At 52.2% G+C, this 15,902-nt stretch overlaps 1 protein-coding gene across 2 annotated transcripts in view; it reads left to right on the plus strand.

The window, feature by feature from the left end:
• The window catches only part of UBE2G2 (ubiquitin conjugating enzyme E2 G2), a 40,994-nt gene extending 25,393 nt beyond the window's left edge, over positions 1 to 15,601 (plus strand). For both annotated transcript variants that reach the window (XM_028126529.2, XM_028126530.2), the window contains exons 4-6: positions 7,429 to 7,547; positions 11,197 to 11,337; positions 13,873 to 15,601. In XM_028126529.2, the coding sequence (XP_027982330.1) occupies positions 7,429 to 7,547; positions 11,197 to 11,337; positions 13,873 to 13,985 (373 nt within the window). In that variant the 3' untranslated portion in view covers positions 13,986 to 15,601. The remainder of the gene's footprint in view (positions 1 to 7,428; positions 7,548 to 11,196; positions 11,338 to 13,872) is intronic.
• The last annotated feature ends 301 nt before the right edge of the window (positions 15,602 to 15,902 follow it).

Consider the following 15,902-nt stretch of genomic DNA (forward strand, 5'->3'; position numbering starts at 1 on the left):
CCGTGCCCCGGTGTTTCTGAAACCATGCTTGCCCCATTTTCTGGGAGGCAGGGTGCCTCCGGGTTGGTGGCTCTGCTCACCCCCAGGGCCTCCGTCTCTCCTCGGCTGTGCAGCGAGGAAAACAGCTTTCCAGGTGCTCAAGCCACAGGTACTAAGGATACAGGTGTATGTGTCATAGGTGACCCCTGATGTCCCCCTGAGAGAACGAGGTGGAGGGTGTACGATGGGAACGCAGCAAATTAATGAACAGCAGGAGAATGAAAGAACAGTATTGCCACAGCCTCTTCTCTGATGAAAAGTAGAAGGCAGCTCTGGGACGCCTGGCTGGCTCTGTCTTGGGGTTGTGAGTTCAAGCCCTACGAGGGTGTAGAGACTCAAATAAAACCTTAAGAAAATAGTTTAAAAAAAATGGTAGAAGGTAACTCTGCTGGCTGTCGGCTGAGCATATGGTGGAGTTTGAGCTTGTGGCCAGGAAGAGGGCTGGGGTTTCCTATCAGACGAGGTGTGGGGCTCAGGGGTTGGGTGGCTGGCATGGCTTCGTGCTCTCGGGCCGGCCACTCCTCACTTGTCTGGATCAAAACAAAGAGGCCCATCGTCTTTTTAGACAGGTGGCACCACGTGCTGCCTCTTCCAGGTCCAGAGTCTCTGGCCTGTGCGACCTTGTTGCCCTGGGCTCTCCGAGGTCCTTGACTGCCCCTGGTGGATGTGCTCCTCGGGTGGAGCCTTCAGTGAGGACTGGAGGAGCCCGTGGTGCAGGCCGGCGTTTGTCCTCTGTGGCTAGGAAAGGTGTGAAGGCCTCTGGGATCTTGCTGCCGTGTTCTGTCCTTCCCCAGTGTTCTTGGTGCAGCTGGTGTGGGTGATCTGCCTGCCTGAGCCACAGCCTAGCCACTGTCCCCTCCAGACCAGAGGCTCTGGTAAAATGAGAAGGACCTCCCACTCCCTCCAAGTGGTTGGGGACCCTTCGCTGGCTCCCCCCACATGTCACAGCCGTGGGTGTGAGGACCCCCAGGCGGTGCTCCTCTGTCTGTGCTCGGCCTAGGGGGCTAGGTGCAGAGGTCAGGGTCGCGGCAGCTACCCTCTACGCCAGGCCTGCTCGTTTGCAGAAGACCGTCTGGCGTGTCTCTTGTCCGTGGCGTGTGTCCTGACAGAAGCCTGTGGCACTAAGATGGCTTTGTCCTCATCGGTGCTGTGGGCTCCCTGGCCCAGTAGCCGCGGCCTGGGGCTTGGTCCGCGGCCCTGTGCGAGGAGGTTTCTGCAACGCTCACTGCAATAATTAAAGAATGGAAACATGATTGTCCAAGGTAATGCGTGGAACACACGTGCTGTCCAGCGTTGGGTGGCGCGCAACACGGAAACAGTTCAGGTGGGAGCTGTGTGCTGGTGTAGAAAGGTACCCAGTGTGTCACTGAGTGGAAGAAGCCAGCTAGGGAATGGTGGGCCTAGATCAGCGTTGTCACCGGGATGATTTTGTTGCTACCCCCCCCCCCCCCCCCCCCGCTCCCGGGTGGTGTCTGGAGACATTTCTTGTTGTTACAGCTGGGGAGCCAGGGGTGCTCCAACTCCCAGCATCCGGGGGGAGGCTGCTGACCACCTCATGGCCTGGACAGTCCCTTACAGCAGCCCAGCCAAGCCTTTTGGGCTTGGGAGTCAGTGCTGAGGCTGAGAAACAAGTTTCATCTGTGTTAAGTGTGTAAGTCAGAGGTTTTAATAAATTCATAGAGTTTTGAAGCCATCCCCGCAGCACTTTTACAACATTTCCAAAAAGGTCTTGGTGCCTCTTGTCAGTCCACATTCCCACCCTCAGCCTGAGGCAGCCTCTCTTCCACTTTTTGACTCTATAGATTTGCCTTTTCTGGACTTTTCCTGCAAATGGAATTATAAAATTGCCAATCTTGTATGTCTGGCTTCTTTCACTCCTCAGAATGCATTTGTGATTCCTTCCCTTGCTGTGTGTGTCACGCCTTCCTCTTTCCCACCGAACCGGGTCCCCTGGGGGGATGGGCTGCACCTGCCTTATGCGCTCACCACCGCGGGACGGGCCCACCGCGGGAGGGGCGCTGGGCTGTTAAGACACACGGTGCACAGAGTCTGTGTGGGTCTGTGTCGTCATTGCATTTCTGCGTATCGCTGGATCCGTAGGACTGGAGTTGCTTTTACACGGAGTAAATTCATGTTGAATGTCTTAAACTGTCACACTGCTTTCCCAAGTAGCTTACCATTTACCTTCCCGCCAGCACAGATGAGAGTTCTCATTTCTCCACCCCCTCGCCCACACTTGGTGTGTGATCACAGCTGCCCTGTGGGTGTGCGGTGGCATCTCATTGTGGACTTGATTTGAGTTTTCCTAATGACTAATGGTGTTGAGTGTCTTTTTATGGGCTTGTTAGCCATCCATGTATCTTTGGTGAACTTCAGAACTTTTGCCCATTTTTTAATTGGATTGTCTTATTGAGTCATAAGAGTTCTTTATATATTTTGGATACAAGTCCTTTATCAGATATGTGATTTTCAGATGCTTTCTTGCAATCTCTGGCTTTTCCTTTTTCATTTTCTAAATGGACTCTTTTAAAGCTCAAAGGTTTTTCATTTTGATGAGGTGCAGTTTAGCAGTTTTTTTCTTTTATGGATCATGCTTTTGGTGTCATGCCAACCCAAGGTTACAAAGACTTTCTTTTATGTTTTATATTTGTAGCTCTTACACTTAACCTTTTGCATTTTTTATCCATTTTGGGTTAATTTTGGATATGGCGTTTGGTGTAGGGGTCCAGCTGCATTCATTGACATGGGGTTGTCCAGTTGCCTTGGCAGCTTTGTCAAAAATCAACGGACCACACGCGTAGGGGTTTCTGTCTGGCTCTGAATTAGGTTCTGTTGATCTGGGCCTGTCCCCCTCCACACACACAGTCTTGGTTCCTGCCGCTTTAGAGGAAGTTTTGGAATTGGAAAGCATGAGTCCTCTCGTTTTGTTCTCCTTTCTCAAGATTGTTTTGCCCCTTCCTGGGTCCCTGCATTTCCATCTGAATTTTAGGATCAGCGTGCCAGTGTCTGCAGAAAAGCCAGCGGGAGTTTCCACGGGGATGGTGTGCAGTCTCCGGTCAGTTTGAGGACTGTTGCCGCCCTCCAGTCTGGAGGGCTCTCACGTGGGCACATGGCCTGTCTCTCCACTCGGTAGGTCTGTTCAAATTCCTGTCAGCAGTGCCATGATCCATTTATAATTTGAAAAAATCCAGTTTTGTGGATGAAGGTGTGTGAGTTTATGAGCATAGAGACGAGCTTGGAGAGTAACGAGGCTTCCCTGTGTCAGCCTTGGGAAGGCGATTCTGGAGGGGGCGGGCAGGGAAGAATTTTGGTTTTAGTTTATATATCTCCTGTATTTGAATATTTTCCAACACATGATTTTCTAGTTAAAGTCAGTTTATGTTGTAAAAAAGTTGTTTGTCAGAACTGACTATGAAGTTCTTGGAATGATAGACTTATTTAGTACGTGTTAAATATGGGTCAAATACATTTGATTTAAAGTTCTCAGAGATATCTATATCACAGAAATCCCCACATTAGAGTATGCCTGCAGCCTCCTTCTAGACAGATTCAATCTGAGAAAATTATGTGGAAGAAAACCCGTGTTTGCTACTGCCAATGCTGTCCCGAAACAGAGGGCCTGCCCGCCTCCTCCCATGGTTCTCGGCCTTGGTTCTGTACCGTAGGACGATCAGGGTGCACAGAGCACAACAAAGGAAGAAAAATGCAACAGACAGCTGTCCGGGTCCACCCCCAGAGACACTTGCCCTGGGGCTGTCTCTGTCCTGTGAGCACACCTGCTCCTTGCCCTGGGTGCTCCCTTCAGTCCCAGCACCCTGGAGCCCCTGCTGCCTCTCCTGCCAGGCTGTGGGTTCCTGCTGCCCGGAGAGCAGCCTGGGCCCTCAGGTAGCTGCTGGTGCTCCTTCTGTCCTGGCATGGGGTGAAGCCCAGCGGCTGGAGGGATTGAAGGCCAGGAGCTCATGGTAGAGCTGACACGCTCAGCCTTCCAGGGCAGCCCAGCACGGGGGGCTGTGTGGGCAGCCACCTACCTGGGTGAGCTGGGGCACTCAACTGTGGAGCAGCGATTGCGGGAGGGAAGGGACGCCCGTGCCAGGGCCTGCAAGTGGAGGCTGTCTCTTTTCTGTTGCAGGTGGTCTTGACTTTGGAGAGATCATTCTCCCTTAGCAATGCAGTTCAAGTTGGAAATTACTAATGAATGGTTTACAGTCTCCATGACTTAAAACCTTGTCGTGTGTATGTTTGAGACATTTTGTCCATGTGCTGTGACAGACTTGCAGCCGGAGTGACATGCAGGCTGCGGGCGGGAACAGGCCTGGCGGGCAGATGGCTCACTCCCACGCAGACACACCCAGGGTGCACAGTAAGCACTGTGGTCTCCCTTCGGCCTCCGGTATGCAGGCCTGGAGGCTTCTGTTATGTAGATGCAGTTTTAGAAGGGAGAAGAAGCAAGGAAGAACAGTTTCTCACTTGAATTTAGTGTTGAAAGACTAAACGAGCATTTCTCCAGGTTTCAGGGACTCTGCAAGTGAGCGAGTGTTTTTGGTGGTGCATGATTGCAGTCGCCCTGCAGCTCTGGGCACAGGATGAGCTAGGCAGTGTGCCTTCTCGAAGGGAGAGCGTGGCCTCTCGGTGGCCAGCTTCAGACTGTGGGTGCTGTCCTCTCAGTATATCTGCTCAGCCTGTCGTTCACCTGCAGTCAGCCAGCCGGAGCGAGCGGCTTAAAATGTGGTTTTCTTTACAGAGTAGAGCGTGGTTGTGACGTTTCCCTCAGACACTTGTCTTAGAGAGTGAGAGTGCTTACCTCAGAGCTCTGAAATATTGTAGACCGTTATTTTAATGAATAGATGGACAGTAATTTGCTGGCTTTGAAGAATTTCTGTTTGTTTTAGATAAATTTGTTTCCTGTCTTCTTGTACTTTATTTTACCTGAGGATTTTTGAGATGAGGCCTTTTAGTGAGAGAGAAGTGAGGCAGTCTGGAGTGTGGCACCAAAGTTCGTCCAAAAATAACACTGATTATCTTTCTCGGTCTCGGTTCAGGAGTTGACACGATAGCATTTTCCAGAGTCAGCAGGCACACGTGGGGGCCCCTGCGTGCTTGTCCTGTGCAGCAGGGCATCCTGGAGGAGAAGGAAACCCTCGTTTCAAACCAGTAGCGAACTAGGGCATTTGAAAACAGCTTTGATATTTAAGATGTGGGAGCACTTCAGGAAATGTTTGATCATGCTTTTCTGAGGCTACGGACGACCCGGTGGATTTTTTTTTTTTTTTTTTTTTAATGTTAAAGAAAGCTCTATTATGAGAAACAAAGAACTGTTATCAGAGTGTTGAGCAAATACCATTTGGCTCATTCCAAAACACTACCCAGACTTTTTTTTTCTCTTAACTCTGACGTGCCAGAAATTCGGAGGCATTGGCAAGCATTCCTGACATACGACAGTGTTGCTTTCAGAGGCCCGTATTTGCGCAGCCTTCCGAGTGGGCAGTTTGAACCACGCTGTAGCCCTCACTCCTGTAGCCAGACCGCCGTAGCACCTCGCTGCGCCCTGTAATCGCTGGCCTTCCCCGCTTGGCTAACAGTGGTGGGGAAGCAGTACTTGCAGACACCCTTCATCAGGGGGCCAGTGGGCGACTAATGGGGTGGCACTTAGCATCTGCCGGGAGCTCTTCTGCTGGAAGAGGCGTGGGATGATCATAAATCTCTCATTCTGGTCTGTGCTGGGTCTGTGCGTAGAGGAAGAGGCTTCCAGGACGGCCGCTGGGGAAGCGCAGAGCCGGCCTTGGACTGCCTCGCCCGGCAGCCCGCTGGGGGTGGCGATGGTACTGGCTCTCTGTGCCGTCTGCGGCCCCCTCTGTGGGACGGACGCCCTGCTCGGCACTTGTCCCTCTTCATGTGGCTTTCCCTGTCCTGGTTTCCTGCCAAGGCTCTGGGTGCTGTTGGGATGCTCACTCCTCCAACACAAAGTAGCTATTCACTGTGGTTTCCCCCCAGAGTAGCAAGGGCACAGTTTTCAAAATCAAGGTCGGTCTCTTAAATAGAAAAAAAAAAAAAAGCGCTCTCCAAAACACTTTTCCCCTTGTTCTCGTTTTGACTCTTTTACTGCGGCCCCCTTTCTCCCGGGATGCGATCCTGGTGGCATCCGCTGCAGGGCACCATGGAAAGCCCTGAGCGGCTTCACCAAGTGATGGGAAAGCCCTCTGCTCGGTTTCCTTTTGAGTTTTTTGTCTTTTTTCTTTAATTATGGAGATAAACATGGTTTATACTTTTTGCAAGTTTATATTATTTTGCTGAATCAAAGTAATTTATTGATTTGAAACAAATTTGTACTTTGAAAAAGTGATTTTTTAAAAATGAGGGCTGTCTTGGAATAAATCTATTTCAGCTCTCTTTTTCCTCTGCCTTATCTGGTTTTCATCTTGAACGGTGGCACGTCTGCCGTGTTGAGCGGCTCCTGCAGCGGCCTGGGTCTCAGATGTGTTTGTAGAGCTGCTAGAACACGTCCTGCTTAGCGAGGCCAGGACCTCCCCGAGGGACGACTCTGCTCATGTGGACATGGGTCGTGGCTGCCGCTGTCTTGGTGTCTGTCGTTTTCCAAAGACTTATGTAGGGAACGGCTCATCTGTAAGGGAGGGGTCTTTCTCTCTTGAGCTGGGGGCTCTTCCTGTCTGCTGCCTTCGCGTCTCACATGTGGGTCAGGATAGTGTTAATTTACACGTGTAGTGTTCAAGTTTGACAGGACTTAGAGGTGGTTTAGTCCGTTTCTGCCCCTCCCCGTGTGTCCCGTGTGAGGAGGACAGAAGCCCAGGCTTCTGCCTCGGGACGGGGCCTCAGGCGAGCCTGCAGGCTCGGCTCTGATGCGCATGTGCACGCCTGGCCCTCCACGGAGCCGGTGGTCATGTGTGTGCTCCTTATCTGTTTCTCTGAGGTTACCGAATCATTTCTTAGGCACATTTAAAAAATTTAAAATAGCCTTTGAAATAACAACTCTTAACCCTCATTTAATACAATGGTGCTGTAATGTGTGCCTAATGTGTATCTTTATCTTCAAGTGAAATTACAGCATGCATACAGAAAACAGAATCCCTTGGGTCTTATGATGTTGCTATTAGTTCTTTCCTCGGATCCCATATTCTGGGTTGGCTGTGCTGCCCCTGAGTACCTTCATTAATGCAAACACTGTGCCTGAAATTCGGTGTTTGTGCTTTAAACCAGATTGCAGTGGGACCCTGAGACATTACTTTCCCATTCAGAACAAGTACCAGTCTATCATTATTATTTACATAATCTTTTTGTGTGCGTTTGTAGAGCAGTAGAAATTTCCTAGCTGCTTACAACAGTGTGGTGGACACTGAAAAACCCACTTGAACGTCGCTGTACTTTGTCTCCTAGGGGCCCAGAAGATACCTGCTTTGAGTTTGGGGTCTTTCCTGCCATCCTGAGCTTCCCACTGGATTACCCATTAAGTCCCCCAAAGATGAGATTTACCTGCGAGATGTTTCATCCCAACAGTAAGTGCTGTGGGGTGTGGGTCCGACAGCGAGGTGTGGGATCGTGTGGGTATAGGACAGGTGCTGTCGGCGATGTAGAGCTCAGAGGGTGTTCCCTGGGTGCTGATCTGCAGCCACTTAGCCGTGGTGGTGTTGACATCAGTTGAACGACTGCGACGTAGATGAAGGAAAATGTGGACCTGACGCCGGACGCCGTCTGACCTCCGGCGGGTCGGTCAGAGGACACGAGCATGGCTGTGTGCAGAGGGCGACGCCAGCCCCTGGCCCCGTGTGGTTGCTAACAGTGGGGACCGGTCAGAGCAGTCTAGGCTTTCGGCCCCAGAGAATCAGTCAGCTGAGCTGCACTAGACCGTATATTACAGTTTGATACAGATATTTTACATGATCTACAGTAATATTTGATAATATAGAATGATAGTTCTGGATTCGATGAGAAAAGCAGGTTATGTTTAATCATGCTTGTTACAATTTTTTTTGAAAAAATTCACATGTAAATATAAATAACTGGAAATGGAGCACAAAATTGTCGAAAGTGATTCTGTCAATAATGGGATTTTTTGTTTTTATAAATCTTTTTTCTAAAATAAACATGTATTTTAAAGAGGGGGAAATGACATCATTAAATAAATTTATTGGACTTAAGTTGGAAAAGTGTCTGGTAGTAGGCATTGGAGTTCCTGAATGGCTATGGTTTTTATTTCTTCCTTTTATAAGAGGGGATTATAGATAAGACAATTAGTAAGAAAATATGTTGTATCTTTAATGATCATATTTAGGATAATGTTCCTTTTTTAAAAAATTTTTTTAAAGATTTTATTTATTCATTTGACAGAAAGAGCACAAGCAGGGGGAGCAGAGGGAGAGGGAGAAGCAGGCTTCCTGCCAAGCAGGGAAGCCCGCTGCGGGCTCCATCCCAGGACCCTGGGATCAGGAACCAGCTGATCCACCCAGGTGCCCGTAGGATGATGTTCCTTTTTATAAATGATGATTGCCACTAAATCATGATCTTAATAGTTGCAGAGAAGAAGAGCAAGTAAGATACACTGTTTTGTAGAAATGAAATATTTTCTTATTTGAGTCGGATTCCTCTTCCTATGCTTTTCTGCATATGAAATAGCTCAAGGCTAATTTAATCCACGAGAGCATTTACAGAACTTTCTGAGCCTTTGTTACCCCTTGGCGTACAAATGAACCCACCTCGCAGTTCTCCCCTAGCCTGCACCTGTCTGAGCACCTCCACAAGGGGGGGAGGCCTGCCCAGACCCCTGCCCCCGCTGAGAAGGGTCTCAGGATTACCCGCCCGTTGGACATTCTGTCCAAACCCTCACTTGGAATTTCTCATGTCCTGCTGATGTTACATGTGGGTAGTTAGCTCCCTCCTCAGAGAGACCATTTTGAATTTTTCTTATCTCACACTGGTGCAATTCTGTGTGCACAGTAGGTGCTCAGAAACACTCCTTCTTTCGAGAAGGCTGGCCATGAGGTGGCCGTGGTCGAGGTTGGGTGGTGCGTGTGTATGGGCGTCCATCATATTGCTGTTGACTTTGGCATGTGTTTAGGATTTTCTGTCATGCAGAGTTTAAAAATATGTTGTGGTGCATAGAGTTGATTCAAGAAGTCAGCAGTTTCAAATTGATTGACTGTAAAATGCAACAATAAAAGGATTATGAGCAATTACGAAACAGTGAGGTTGTACTGAAGATGAGCACGTTCTTGAGAAGAGCACCTGGGACGTGGTGTCAGAGACCGATGTGGCCGCCAACGGATGATTCGATCATATACCCACAATAGTCTGATGTCCAGATAGTTAATACAAGTAGCTTTTAAATTTGGCCTTAGTGTAAGTGGATGTGTGTTATTTTTATTTTGTAAAAATTATTTTTGAGAACCACTTAGTAGGTTTACCAAATTGGTCAGTCCATAAATACTTTAAAAGAATAATTCAGCACATGTGCTGAGACTTGCTGGGATACAAGAGTGGACAGATAATAAAAGGTAGGGGCCTCGACCATCACGAGCTCCCCGTCTGAGGGCAGGGGTAGACACGGATGGAAAAATACAGATAAATGTCAAGTCACACCACGAGGCCAAGAAGGGCGCACTGTGGAGGTGGTGGTTGAGCTCACCATCTGCAGGGAGAGCAGTAGGAGTTACCCAGTGATCTGTGGGGGGTCAGGAGGGTCTAGCACATGTGAAGGCCCCTTGGAGGGAGCAAAGGGGCCAGACCAGTTCAGGTTGGTCAGTAAGAAGGAATATTTGCGCCAGGAGCAGTGGAGATCCACTGAGCGAATCGGAGTGAGGGAGGGAGTAGCGTGGCCAGCGTGGTCTTTGAAGGGTCACTGGCAGTGGTGTAGAGGACAGATTGCAGGGGGCTGGGATACCAGCGTGGTGGCCTGGGGAATGAGAGACCAGCAGTGTGGAACCAAGCCTGGGCATTGACAAGGGAGGGATGGGGGTGGGGAGGGATTAGAGGGAGGCTTGGGGTGGGAAACTGAGGCACCCCGTGAGAGAGGAGGGGGCGGGGACACAGCTGCTTCTCTGTGTTTCTGGGTGTGCCCGGTCACCGTGTGGCGGTACCACTGGAGTCGGAAACCTCATGGCAGAGACTGTCCAGAGCCGTGGGCGCCCAGGCCCTGTGCAGGGCCCCGCGGAGGGGCATCCTGATGTCGACGGCAGATTCGCACACGCTTTCCCTCTGCGGGAGGTTGCACAGGTTCTGGGCGGCCAGAGCAGAGACCTCTGGGATAGGGGTGGTCAGAAGAACAAGGAACGATTTACCAAAGGGAGGCCCTTAGAGCCGCTCAGGTTTCTCAGTGGTCAGGGGGTTCTGAGCTCACGAGCGAAGGGGACTTACATAAATTTATTCTGACTTGTCTGTTGTTTTTATTATTATAAGTTACCGGCCTTACAGTTTTCTAGTTGAGTCTATCCTGGGTATGCACTGAACCACCCGAGAATCTCCTGTGCGTGAAAGAGAGACATGACAGATGCCTGCAGTGTCCTCGGTAGCATTGGTCACACATTATGAGTAGAAACGCCTCTTTACCCAGACCGCAGGCTTCTGGTTCCTGGTGCTGCGTGGTGGGGGTGGCGTAATTGGACACAGCTGATCTCCAGAGGCACAGATGACCATCACCTGTCTTTGTTAGAGTGAGTCCCCAGGAGAAGCCAGGGCACCTTCTTCCTTCGTGGTGTTTCGGTAATCCTGGTTGCCTTCATCCTGGTGCTGTGGATATAGATTTTTCACAGTCCAGTTCCAGGATTTCATGGTGGAATTAGAAACATCTCAGAAATCAGCTCGGAAAGTTATTGTGAATAATCCTAGTTATAAGAGTTATTTTGCTGAAATATTTCACTGCCAGGTAACCTTTCCTTTATTTAGTGCTTTTAGATATAGTACTAAAAGAGAAAAAATCCCTGTGAAGGTGGAACCATTGGGGGTGCCTGGGACCAACCAGATGGGCCTAGAGCCCGGTGGGGGGGCGAGGGGTCCACCTGGCCGTGTGGACCTGAGCGTGGTGCTCGGGGCTTGGGCTCTGCTCCAGCCCTGTGAACAGCCGGCTTTCCGTGTCTGCACCGCTTACCTTCTTACCGCGGTGGGGCCCGGCCCCGTTCTCTCGGCTCACCTGCTGTGTTCTGACCCCTGCAGTCTACCCTGATGGCAGAGTCTGCATTTCCATCCTTCACGCTCCGGGCGACGACCCCATGGGCTACGAGAGCAGTGCTGAGAGGTGGAGCCCCGTGCAGAGCGTGGAGAAGATCCTGCTGTCGGTGGTGAGCATGCTGGCAGGTAAGGCGGCCGTCCCGGCCCCCGGAGGAGGGAGCCAGACAGCGCGGGGGCTGCTTCTCTGTCCTCATGTAGTTTTTCCTTTATAAGTCATTTCGGTTTGCGATCTACATACGCTGTTTTCTGCTTTTTCGTTGAGTTATTTGTATATGCTTTTCCAAGTGTAAGCAAGCTTTTCATACTTACGAATTTTAAAGTTCGTGTTGTTATCTATTGTATGTTGACCAAAATGAGCCGCGCTCCAGTCCTCAGGCATCGCGTTCGTGGAATGGGTGTCTGTTGGGGCACCTGCTGTGTCGCAGACGCTGGGTCCTGGGGTGTCAAGCTTGGTGTGTCCTAAACCCCAACTTTAAGGCCTGCTTTCTGAGGGGACTTTCCAAATCCACAGTGGTTGCCAGTCACTGATCCATCCTGATGGAGACACACACAGGGGCTGTTGGGCCCGGTCCCATGATGGCGCTGTCTGGGATGAGTTTAGAACGTGTAGGAGGTAACGAGCTACGGGGGAGGGAGAGGCATTCGGGGTGAGGTCTCTGGCCCTCGTGGGGGCACTGTCCGCACCGGTTATGGCTCCAGCTCAGCTGGGGGCAGGGGAGACTGAGCCTCCCGGGGATGTTAGCAGTGCCGTAGCAAGATTGTCCTCGCGGCAGGGTGCCTGTTGGGCAGCTGTCGCGGGGGCCTGGGAGGAAAGCCCTTCCGGCGGGTGCCAGGGACAGCTGTGGGGCGACAAGGATGGGGGCGCCGGGGGCTGAGGCTTGCTGACGTGCACGGTGACTCCTGTGTTTCTGACCTCAGCGCTGGGGTGGAGGGCTGCCGTCTCTGGGGACAGGAACCCAGAGGGGCCGGATTGAGAGAAGAGTCTGGCGTGGGAGTGTCCGTTCTTGGCGGTTGCTCAGCCGAGGCCAGCTGTGGAAGTGAGGCTGCGGGCTCAGGTCTGGATAAGATGGTGGGTGAGCGGCAGGACAAAGGGGATGAGAAAGGCCACGAGGGAAGGAGAGGGGTCCTCAAGGAGCGCAGGGAGGAATGACCTAGACGACCAGGAAGGAGAGAAACGGAGGAGGGCCGAAAGTGCTGTGGGAGGTCTCGGTGGGCCCTTCGGGTACCGCGAGGGCAAGGACGTCGTGCGCGTGCGTGTTGGCGGGCGGGAGCGCCCGCCTCTCCGTTCACACGCTGAGGGCATCGAGTGAGTGGCGGTGGGTCGGCTTCTTCAGGCGTCAGCTGTAGATCATACCATGACACGCAGTTTTGCTATAAATTTTTTTCTTCAAAGGTTTTATTTTTATTTTAGAGAGCGAGGAGACCCAGAGGGAGAGAGAGTCCCAAGCTGATTCTTGAAAGGTTTTAATGTAGGGGCGCCCGGGGGGCTCAGCGGTCGACCGTCCGACTCCTGATCTCATCTCAGGTCTTGATCTCAGAGCTGTGAGTTCGAGCTGGGATTGGGCTCCACTCTGGGTGTGGAGCTTGCTTTAAAAAAAAAAAAAAAAGGTTTTCGTGTATCCCTTACGTGCTGCTCTCGCGGAGTACACGCCCTCTCTTCTGAGCTACTTTTCCAGTCCCCTGTCGCCCCCCCGCCGCCCCAGCTCGGCCGCGGCCGGCTGCCCCACTTGGTGCCCTCCGGCCTGGCCTGCTTTAAGAGGCTGCAGCCCTTGGTGCTCTGTGAGCCGTCCGGGCCCTGGGGTTTCTGCAGTCGGACCTGCTCAGGGGTCCCCTGAGCACACACCCTCCTCGAGGCCTGCGGGACCCCGGTCCCCTGCCTCCTGCTCTCCTGTTTCCCACTTCATAGCTCTGAGTTTGAAACGATGCACGTGTAGACGTTCACAGTCTGTGGGCGCGCTAGATGGTGTGCCCTCTGCACACCCAGGGCCCTGCACGAGGCCTCGCGCACAGGATCTGCCGAGGAAGGGTTTGTTGAATAAATGGGAGGCAAGAAGTCATCTCGGTTGGAGAAACAGAGACGTGGTGGCCGCGGAGGGAAGCGAGGCTGGGGCATAAGGGAACGGCCAGGATCCTGCTTGCGGCCGTGCTGGCTCTTGGCTGTCTGTTCTGTTCTGATCCGGCGCTTCCCGGTGTTCTAGCTCCCTGCCCCGCGGGCCCCGCTGCCTCTGTGTGTGTGTGTCCTGATCTGTCTGGGGCACCTGCTGCGGTCAGGTGTGCCCCTGGGCCAGACATCCACCTCGCCTTGGCCTCTGGCAGGAGCTGGGTGGGCAGCTGCAGGGAAGAGTGGGGCCCAGGGTGTCCGGAGAGAACGTCTTCCGGACACTCGGGGGGGGGGGGGCAGGGGTCGCGAGGGTGGGTCCTCGTGCCGCATGCGGGTGTCCCTGACTTCACGCTGCCTCTCAGCCCTCCCTCCCTCAGTCTGTCCTCGGGGAGCTGACTTCCTTCCCTAGCATTTCACAGGCTCCAGAGTCTCCCGTTGGTCTCTGGGACATAGCCTCGGAAAGATGCACGGGGGTTTTAAGTGAAACGGAAGACCTCGCCAGGCCTTTGCTTTCCAGAGGCCCTTTCACAGGGAGGGCGTCTCCTTCTCTTCTCTTTCAGAGCCCAACGATGAGAGTGGCGCTAACGTGGATGCTTCCAAGATGTGGCGGGATGACCGGGAGCAGTTCTGCAGGGTGGCCAGGCAGCTGGCGCAGAAGTCCCTGGGGCTCTGAGGCCCGCCCTCGTGCACACACACACACAGGCACCCAGCCGCGGCCGGCCTTTCTCTGCTGAACGCGTACTGACAGTGACACTCTGTGCTGGTACCAAAAAAGGCAAGCTTGCAGAACCACAGCATCTGTGTTTTTCCCTACCTTTCCCGCTCCAGCAGGCTTCTCTTCTGGAATTATGATGTGTGTAGGATGATGACAGCCAGATGCAGTTTTACCATATGCCTGGCAAGGCGGTTCGAGGAGATGGTGAGAGCTGTCCCCACCCCCTCTCCCGGCCGGAGTGCCCACACACCGCACAGTGGCTGCCCTTCTGTTGCGGTTGGCGGGGGGCGTGTGTGCCACACTCCAGGGGGCCCGAACCAGTACTGCTCCTTTGAAGAAGCAGGGCCTCACAGCCAGAGCAGAGGCTGGGTGGGGCGGCTCTGTGGGCCCCAGGACAGGGACATACCTTTGTTTCCGTGCTTTCTAGTGCTTCATACGTGTTTCCTTATCATCTCATTACATATTTTTTGTTTGTTGTGTATTGCAAACTATCACACTTAAGAGATACTTTCAGGAAATAAATACTTTTTAAAAATATGGATTAATGAGAAACGGGGTGCGTGAAGAGGTTTACTGCTGGTTGTAAAGCTGGTTGACACTTTCTTCCCGGTCATTGCCAAGATTTACATTTGTGTCCTTGTTGACTAGCATAATCACTAGGGCAGGAACACGCGGAGCCATGTAAACACTGGGAGCTCTGAGCTTCTGTACGTGGGGCCGCAGCAGGAGCATTAGCTACCGAGACAGAATTGTTTTTTGCAGCTTGGTGTCAGAAGGGAACGTTCACCCTTGTGAGTGCAGCGCACAGAGGCGTGGTGCCTTGTCCCCAACCTTGGGTGGCGCCCAAAGGCAGCATGGTGCGCGGGTGGGGGGGGCGGGGGGGGCAGCGGCACTTAGTTGTGGTCTGTGATTTTGCTGTAGTCCCGGAGCTCCCCAGCCTGGGCGGCTCAGCAGCACAGTACCAGGGCCTCCGTTATAAGCAATAACAGATCTGTTCCATGTAGAATCAGATATTTGGCCTGTTTCAGACAGGTTAAATTTAAATAGGAATCTCTATTTTTGAAATAAGGGACTGTCTGTAAGACATACAGTAGGTTATACTTCCCATTATCCTTTCCCCCCTTTCGGACGCAGGAGTCTGTCTTGCTGAAAGCTGACGCGTACTTTCTTTGTGTTGACAAGTGCTGGTGGAAAGGGCTCCGTCCATGCTGGGCTTCTGTAAGGAAACCAGACTCTTCCTCAGATCTCCCAGGGGAACCGTTTTAAACTTGACGTTCAGTACGAGAACTTGTGTTTGGAAGGGCATCAGGGAAGAGAGGTATTGTAGCCAAAACATATTTGCAGGCCTCTGCACCCAGAGGGAAGGAATGGTCTGTGGGGGGATGTGGCGTGGGGGTGGTCGCAGTAGAGGGGGGCTTCAGTGAAATCTGGAGAAGGAAGAGAGGCAGTCTCTTTGCAAACAAAGTGTTTTTATTCACTTGTATTTATTAAATGGAAACAAAGAATCTCACGTCCTTACTCTGTGGTGGAGTTTAATTACTGTGTTAAAAATAAAGTTCTATATTTTCCCCCTAGTCTGGATTGTATTTTTCCTTGTTGAATTTTATGTAATCCCACAAAAACCCAAGGCTGGTTGCGTCCAGGGCCCGCGGCGGAGGCCCCGAGCGAGGTGTCCCGTGGCAGGAGCCTTTGGAGTGCCACTTTACCCCGAGGCCCCAGTGGCTTCAGAAAGCTGCTCCTTGTTCCCGTGCTCTGCCCACTGTGCCCTCTGCCCAAGGGGACCCTGCAGTCAGCAGCGCGCTGTGGCTGGCCTCTCCTTGGAGCGCGGCGCTTCCTGCCGCTGGAACACGGGCCGTGGGGAGAAGCCGGCAGGGT

This window comes from Eumetopias jubatus, unplaced genomic scaffold, assembly GCF_037043125.1.
Source record: "Eumetopias jubatus isolate StellerSeaLion01/CBP00866 unplaced genomic scaffold, mEumJub1_p1.0 scaffold_1, whole genome shotgun sequence".
NCBI lineage: Eukaryota > Metazoa > Chordata > Mammalia > Carnivora > Otariidae > Eumetopias > Eumetopias jubatus.